Source organism: Pundamilia nyererei, unplaced genomic scaffold, assembly GCF_000239375.1.
Source record: "Pundamilia nyererei isolate P.nyererei 1_Seehausen unplaced genomic scaffold, PunNye1.0 scaffold00036, whole genome shotgun sequence".
NCBI classification, from domain to species: Eukaryota; Metazoa; Chordata; class Actinopteri; order Cichliformes; family Cichlidae; genus Pundamilia; species Pundamilia nyererei.
Window position 1 is genome coordinate 1,529,788 of NW_005187437.1, and position 8,283 is coordinate 1,538,070.

General features: G+C 37.2%; 1 protein-coding gene across 1 annotated transcript in view; it reads right to left on the reverse strand.

Moving 5' to 3' along the window:
- The window catches only part of LOC102211856 (Janus kinase 3 (a protein tyrosine kinase, leukocyte)), a 15,547-nt gene extending 8,411 nt beyond the window's left edge, over positions 1-7,136 (reverse strand). The window contains exons 1-8 of the mRNA XM_013910105.1: positions 7,010-7,136; positions 3,583-3,780; positions 3,382-3,499; positions 2,539-2,656; positions 1,958-2,103; positions 1,575-1,872; positions 1,322-1,459; positions 13-170 (exon numbers count right to left, since the gene is read on the reverse strand). Of these exons, the coding sequence (XP_013765559.1) occupies positions 13-170; positions 1,322-1,459; positions 1,575-1,872; positions 1,958-2,103; positions 2,539-2,656; positions 3,382-3,499; positions 3,583-3,775 (1,169 nt within the window). The 5' untranslated portion in view covers positions 3,776-3,780; positions 7,010-7,136. The remainder of the gene's footprint in view (positions 1-12; positions 171-1,321; positions 1,460-1,574; positions 1,873-1,957; positions 2,104-2,538; positions 2,657-3,381; positions 3,500-3,582; positions 3,781-7,009) is intronic.
- Positions 7,137-8,283: the final 1,147 nt, after the last annotated feature.

Consider the following 8,283-nt stretch of genomic DNA (forward strand, 5'->3'; position numbering starts at 1 on the left):
AAATTGACGCACGTTATTGGGCCATGACAATGGTTTTTGATTCCCTCTAGAATACTTGGCGGAGCAATGTCTTGGCAGAAGAAGTGGCTTGAGTCTGTGGTCAGTCTGAAGTAGCCATCAACAAGTGACACAAACGAAAGTGCCTCTTTGAGACTCTGGAACTTGACTTCCTGTAATGAAAGTAGTCACACACAAAAAAAGTTAGTCTCCTGTTAGTCTCCTGTTGCATTACTGGACCACTTAGGGGACTAAGTTAGGTTTTCAAACTCCCGTTCTGACCGATGCCACGTGTACCGTGGAGTCTTACCATGGACTTCCCACATCACATTATGGATCAAACATAGCCAACATTTATCCTAAGGACCATCAGTAGTCACGGGAGTTGGGCCTCTGGCTATGAACCATTTGTAGGCAGACATTTATTACTCACTGCACACCCTGCTTGCTGCATTTGGCCCTCTGTGTTCTTGTCCTCTTCTCTAGTTTTAGCTTTAAGTTAAAGGACCATTGTTTGACAGCATCAGCAAGCATTACAACACTGAATAACCACCAAGTGTTTGCTTAGTCATGGTACAAAAATACTTCCAAACTAAAAGTTGAACCAATGTCTGGGGTGTTACAATGATGCTCAGTCAAGTTACTCTTGAAATGGACACCATTGTTAGACTTTCTAGAAAGACAAACTGCTCTCTACTATCTCTGTATTAATTAATTTCAACTAAGCAAAATTTGAAAGCCTTCTTGAAAAAAGAATGAGGAGGGGAAAAAGCATTTTTCAGTGGTGATGGAAACTTGATGTCTCATACTTTTGGGTCCACCACTTGTCCTAACTCGTTAACTGACTTCCTATGGATATAACAGCTTTCCTGACATCACAGAAAGAATGGGGATAATTGTAAGACTCCAACACATTAACTTCACCTGCCACAAATGACATTATCTGATGAATATTTCTCACTTCTGGTCCAGAGATGGTCTGGGTAGAATTCTATTCAACATACAAACATCACCAACATCGGTCCATCTACGATTAAAGGTTTGGTGTTATGCCATGACCAGTTTTGGCCAGATGGTACAAATTTGCAACTTTTCCACCCCAGCAAGCCAAATGTCATCCACGTAGCCAGAACAGGGAGCTTTGGAGAAGCAATACAAAAGTAGAAGGGATACAGTTGCCCGAGGACACTAATTTGATGCGAATAGCTTTTAAATTGTTCATATTTACATCCAAACAGTAAAATATATATGTATATATATATATATATACACACACACATATATATTGCAATGGTTTAAGTGTTAAATATGTTGTTTTTTTTACCAAGCAGCTGTCATCCTTTCGTGTTATAGTCACCATCCTGCTGTCTTGGGGAACCTGCTCATGGCATACCCGCTGTATACTGATGTCAATGATTTCTTGAAAATCACAGAAGGTCTGCCACTCAACTCTTGACAAAACCTATCAACCAAATAGCATTTTGATCTGTTTAGTAGCGTAGTAGAGATATTAAAGCAGGAAAATGATAGCAGTTAACCAACTACAAACTAAACTCGATCTTCTTCAGTCATCTTACCTGGCTGTTATTGATACTTCCAGCGGTTTGGATTCCTGTTTCCCCTGTGACCCGCACAAGAGAGAAGTCTGACTTTGGATGGGAGGAAGAATGATTCACTTGGAAGGTTTCCGTTCCAACAGAAGGCTCAATGCCAGACAGCTCAATCAGGTACTTGAGTTTCAGGCTGCACTCATCTACGGAGCAGTTGCCAAGCTTCTTTAAGAAACGCTTGAGGGTATTTCTAATTCGGTAGCGGTCCAGCCGGTTTCGTTTCTGGATGTCATGGCGATGTGACATGGGAAGGCAGGATTTGTAGCTAAAGAGGAACAATATTTGGTGTAATGACTGCAAACTAGAATGGATTGTTGTATAAGCAATGATACAGTCTCAACTGTAAATACCTGACAGTCTTGCAGAGCTCTCTAACACTCTGGTTGCGCTCCTTGGCCATTCTCCACAAGTCGAGCACTGCAAGGCCAAGGCATTCCTCCTGAAGAGTCAATGGTGGGGCTATGCCTGCCTTACTTTCAATGAAGTCATTTCGAAGCTAAACACCAAAAGAAATCAATTGGACTTATTATCGTCACATCTACTAGTATAACAAGCATGCAGTTTTTTTGTGGCCACAACTTGTGTTACATTGTGCAGTAGTACATTAATCTATCAGTTTTACAAAAACCAAAACTAATAGACACCTCAAAGCAACAAAGACAGTACATGGTTGGATAAACTTTTGCTAATGAATTAAATTGAAGAATCTCACCATTTTCAATAATAGAAATTGTAAATATTTCATCTTACTGGAAATCGGTACTTAAAATAGAAAAACATTTATCTAATCACTTTCTATCAGTCTCGATTCTTAAAATTAAAATAAAATAAAGAATTTCATAAAGTATAACATAATTTAAATTAATTATGTTAATTAATAAAAATCTTTACTTAATATATTTGAAAATAATATCATTATTTAGTACTTTACCTGGGCAAAAAGATAGTCAATGACACTGTAGTCGAGTACTGGACTGATTCTGTCTCTAGTCAAACTGTAGCGGTATGAAGATCTTGGTTCTTGCCCAAACCAATTTCCAAAGAAGAACCTTCAAACACAAAAGAACTCCATTGCATATCAAATCATATAAAACTAACCTTTACATCAGGATCCATTAAAAACCTTTCAACTAGTACTCCAAACTATAATTATTTATAGCAACATTCTAAGTATAAGGAGTTGATGCACTAAACATTCATCAAATGAAAGAATATTCAATAGCCACTTTATCTGTCTGTCACTTTATCTTCTGTTGTCAAACTTTGGTGAGCTCTTGTGAGCTGTGGCATCAGTTTCCTGTTCTTAGCTAACAGGAGTGGCACCCGGTTCAGAGATTTTCTTCTGTGTCTTGGTTGTAATGCAGTTGCTTGAGTTATCGTTGTCTTCCTATCAGCTCAAAGCACTTTGGCCATTCTTCTCCGACCTCTGACATCAAGAAGTCCTTTTCACCGAGAGAACTTTGACTCATTGGTTATTTATTTCTTTTTCAGACCATTCTTTGCAAACACTAGCAATGACTGTGTGGGGTAGATCCCAGTAGAGCAGTTTCATAAATACTCAGATCACTCCGTCTGGTACAAACAGCTATATTGTGTTCAAAGTCACTTAAATCACATTTCTTCCCCATTCTGACGTTTGAGTTGAACTTCAGCAAGTTGTTTTAACCGTGTCTACATGCCAAACTGCGCATTAACAAGCATTTGAAAAGTTGAATTCGAATCTTAAATATACATATATATATTTTCTCATCAAATAAGGCATTTTGACACCCACCTGACTCTGAAATGGACTTTTAAGTTTTCATCAGTGTCAAACATGTGAGAAGGAGGATACCAAAATGAGAGGTCTTCAGATGCCAAACCAAATAGACTTAGGTATACCGGCAAGATTCCTGGAGGAAAAAAACCCCACAATAATGAATATGGCTGACAAAAATTAGTGACTTACATAATACATAATGCATTACAGTCTTACCACATTTCTTCCCTGCTTGGATGCAGACATTTTCAGCAGATATTTGTCCAGATGTGATCTGTAATGTTGTTGCTTCCTTTTTGACAGGGAAGAAGTTGACTTGTAAATTAGGAACAGTGCTTGAACTGGACCTCTGGCTGCCTCCACGGTCTCTGATCACCAGAGGAGTTGACTCTTCCTCGCTGAGATCCATGGTTACTTCAGAAAATAAAGCCAACAGATAAACATCAGAAAATGTATTTAGAGGCAGTCAGGTGACCTTTTTTATATTAACTTACACTGAAAATCAGAAATCCCTGGAATAACTTGAACATTTTATGTTCTGACATGGAAGGTTCAATTTTGACTTGATTGGCTGAAGCGTTGACATAAATGTAAAAAAAAAAGGAGAGTTAAATAACTAATGCTGAATAACTGAGTTGTTTTCCAACTGTTTTTTGTTGTACACGTACAGTGACAATAAAAGGTTATTCTGTTCTTGTGACGTCCACAAAGCTTGACTTCATCCATTTTAGATTAGTAATGTCATTGTTCCTGAGTCATTGAGTCAGGAACTGTTTCATTGAATTGTTTTTCACAGGTCCAGCTTCTTATTTAGTCTGTTCTTGGTTTCCTGTCTGTTCTTGTCTCATCTATGTTTTGTCCTTTGTCTCATATGTGCATCAGCCTTACCTTTCAGCATCTTATATGCTTTACTGTTTCCCTGTTAGGTTCATTTATTGGCCTGTCACCTGGTATTTCCTCTGGTCTTTTGTCCTCCTGTCCTCTAACTCTAGTTTTACTCTCTCTGTCTCATCTTCCCTGATTTGTTCGCTGTTTGTCTCCCTATGTCCCCTGTCACGTCCTCCTGTTCTCCTCTGTTAAGTTAACCAAGGTTTCTCGTTCAGTTGTGTCTCCCTGTTTTGCTATATTTCGTTCCCCTTTCTGTTCCTAGTCAGACATTTGTTTTCCTCTTTGGTCAGTGTCAAGGTTGCATGTCTCAGTCTCCGTCTCATTGTTAGTTTGGTGTGTTCTTTTTATAGCCCCTTGTCAAATACGTGCTACGTTCAGTTTAAAACCCGATTTGAGCCATGACACTGATTCTTATGACACGATGAGTCATAAGCCTATACTGTAAACACTACTGTGATACAATAACACCTTATAACAATAATCTAGGTTTTTTTTCCTGAGTCAATGGGGTTTTATAGAGCTGAATCACTCCCTTGTCATGTACGTGCTGTGCGAGCAGCCAGATTTGGAACCCACAATGCAGGACTTCAGAAACAGAAAAAAATCCCTCTGAACCTGAACCACACAGCATATAGGTATGAGGGACGATGCAATAAAGGGAGATTGAGATAATATATACACACCGAGTAACAAGGGAAAAGTAAACACTGATTACAGGGGAGGAGACAAGAAAAGTTAAGGTACCTTGGTGCATTACGACATGGTTTCAGACGCCTGGAAAAGCCCCAAATGCTTAATAATTAAAATCTTGGACAAAAACCAAAGAAATGTTTCATATCCTATTTCCCAAATGTATGTATATAAATGCTGACTGGGATGTGTTGGAAAGACTGTTTACAAAGATAACTACCACTGGATTTTCTTGCTAACTGTATAGGAATTTGTGACCTTAAACAACATAAATTAGGAGAAAAGTCACAGGAGGGTGTAGTCCTAAGTAGTTTTCTTGATTAGTCAGGTCCTTCACAGATTCATTAGTGCTGAGGAATAATGAGTGTGTTAGTGGGAGACTGTAAGGTAACAAAAAGCCATGCATCAGGCAGTACCCATGTATACATTTGACAAAACAGACCTGTACCTACCTGGTCTGTGTCAACAAAAGACATAGCATACTTTTATATTTGTTATACTTATGTTACCTGTGAATCTAACTGTCTTTTTCTCTTTTGAATTCCAATTAAGCTCCAATTATTATCTAATAGTATCTTAATTGTCATTCTAATTCTAATACATTGCTTGTTTTGTTTCTATTGGTGATTAATGGTATTATAGTAGTGATTTTAACACTGGTTCTTATGTCAACCAGTGTGCACACTTGGGGCAGAGTGATTTATGATGGCACCTGACTTTATTATGGAATCATGTGCATCACTATTGAGGTGCTGCACCCTTTGGCTGTCTTCTCTTTCCTTAATATTATCTTTACCAAATTCAGTGGATGCTTTTTTTAAATTAACTTTTTAGCTTGTAACACTAATAGTGCTTTTACCAGACAATTTCAGTGAAGTGTTTATGCAGTTTACTGTAGCAGTGAACTCTCTGGTGGTCTACGTAAACAAAATTACAGTGTACTATTCTGTTAGGATCAAGAACCTGTTATTGTGGTGTTTCTTAAAAATAACAAAAAATGTTTAATGTTTTGTAAAATACTGGGAATAAACTTAAATATTGCTCTGGGCTGCAAGAAGTGTCTGTATGGGAAATAATTGCAAGGATGAAAAAGAGAATAATAAAATAAAAAGAGAAAATAACATAATCTTGGAGCTGAAAAAATATTGTCCACATGCAAATATATTGCATGATTATATATACACAGATAAATTAGACCAGCATCCAATGTAAGGTTTATGTCATAGATTTACATTATTGGTAATAGCCAACATTATTTTTTATGTTTTTCCACCAAGCTCTTTAATATAATTAATATTTTTGATCATATTTAAATTTTTGCTTAATACTTTTGTTAAAAGAGATCAAATACTGATCTGTGACAGAGAGCTCACAGGAAACATTTACCAAATATTAACAGGATAACTATTCCTTTCAGTAGCACTCAAATTAATTAAAGGTAAGTCCTTAAATGTCAATTTGTGTTTGTAAACCTTAATGCAGGCTCCTGCTTGTATAGGATGAAGTCGTATGCTATACAGTAATATGCATAACCCTGCATTCTAGATAAACATCATATACCGAATATGATGTAAACCTGGACAGACCCCATATTCAGTATTCACATCCATATAAAAGCATTCAGAAAGCTTTTGAAAAGTCAATTGTAGTTTTACGGGGATTCCCGTCCTCAAGTGAAACTGGTTACCACGCTTTGCCGTAACCCAAATTAACACTATGTGAGAACATGTGACTTACGTTTCAATGTAATAAGTACATTTATTTGACTTTGTCTTTCAATGTCTTTCAAATACCGTATATTAGGATCAATTTTAGGAATGTTTTTTTATTATTATTTTTTTAAAGATCACCATAACAACTTAAGAAGGAGTCACTGTTATAGAAAAATATCCCACAATATGGGCATGCTGTAAAAGCTTCTTTGAATAGCCATTTATAAAGAGCTAAAGACAGATTAATCCATAGATCAAACACATTCTTCATAATGTGACATAATACTTGTCGATATACAGTGGAAGTGGATGTTTCTTAGTAGGAAGTATGTAAAAATATCTTTTATACTTACAGGAATATGTGCAATCACTCGTCGGGTCGTGTATTGTCACATGCGACCATCAGAAGTCCTCATTTTGTTACTTTGTAGCCACAAACACAGAGTTACTTTTCTGACTTTTGTGCTGCGTGTCTGTCTGTGTAAGACAGGAAGTTTAAAAGGATTTCCTGATTTTCAGAAAACTCATCAACTGTTTGTCACCAGGCTGTTGTCACCCCACACATACAAACCCATACAACTTTTAAAAGTGAAATACTGATGTCAGAACTTGTGCAACTTCTCGTTAGAATTCACTTTTCAAGGAACATTTCAAGGACCTATGATGCACATTACACGAGAATTAGCATATTGCTCATTCCAGCTGTCTAAATTAATAATCATTGGTTCCAATAGTGTTCAAAAAACGCCTTGTAATGCACCATCACCGTTGGATGAACTTAATACATTTTGGTTACCCCTGAGTGGTGTGGCTGTTTCTCTTGGTTACCAGCAAATGAAACATACAGAATGCAATAAAATATACTGAACACATTTATGCTTCCTAGAGGATGTTGACCAAATTTATTTTCCTTCAGTCATAAGCCTATATTATTGTATTATAATGGACCCATGTTCCTCTTTCAAACCACAACCAGCAGGAAAAGTTTAGCAGAATTGCAAATATTTGATTACTTCTTCCAAAATCCTCAGGCCTCATTGTGTAAGTATAACCATTGTAAATGGCCTGTATTTATATAGCGCTTTACTAGTTCCTAAGGTCCCCAAAGTGCTTTACATATCCAGTCATCCACCCATTCACACACACATTCACACACTGGTGATGACAAGCTACATTGTAGCCACAGCCACCCTGGGGCGCACTGACAGAGGCATTGTCTCATCAACGGACTTTAAAACTGCTCATCCCGAGTAGTGGAAATTTCAAGATTTTGTGTATGTAAATGTGATCCATCATTAGCCTTTTATATTCTTGTCTCAGACCAAGGAGATAAGAACTATGTCTCTGATCCCTGTTATACTTTTGAACAAGAGAAATCATGTTAAATGTTGTAATGGTTGAGCACAGAAGACTCAGACTTTTTAATAATCAAAAGAAATTTCCTGTACAGGGGTTGTGGGCCCTCCAGATCGACAACAGAAGAAAATCGACTGATCTAACATTACAGGAAAAGAGAAACAGCTGAAAACTGTGGTTTCCTTGTTCAGCTCTTGGGTTTCTGAGCAGTTTCCTGTTATAGCTCTGAGAAAACCATCTGCTCACAACAGCAAACATTTTAGCACTTTAG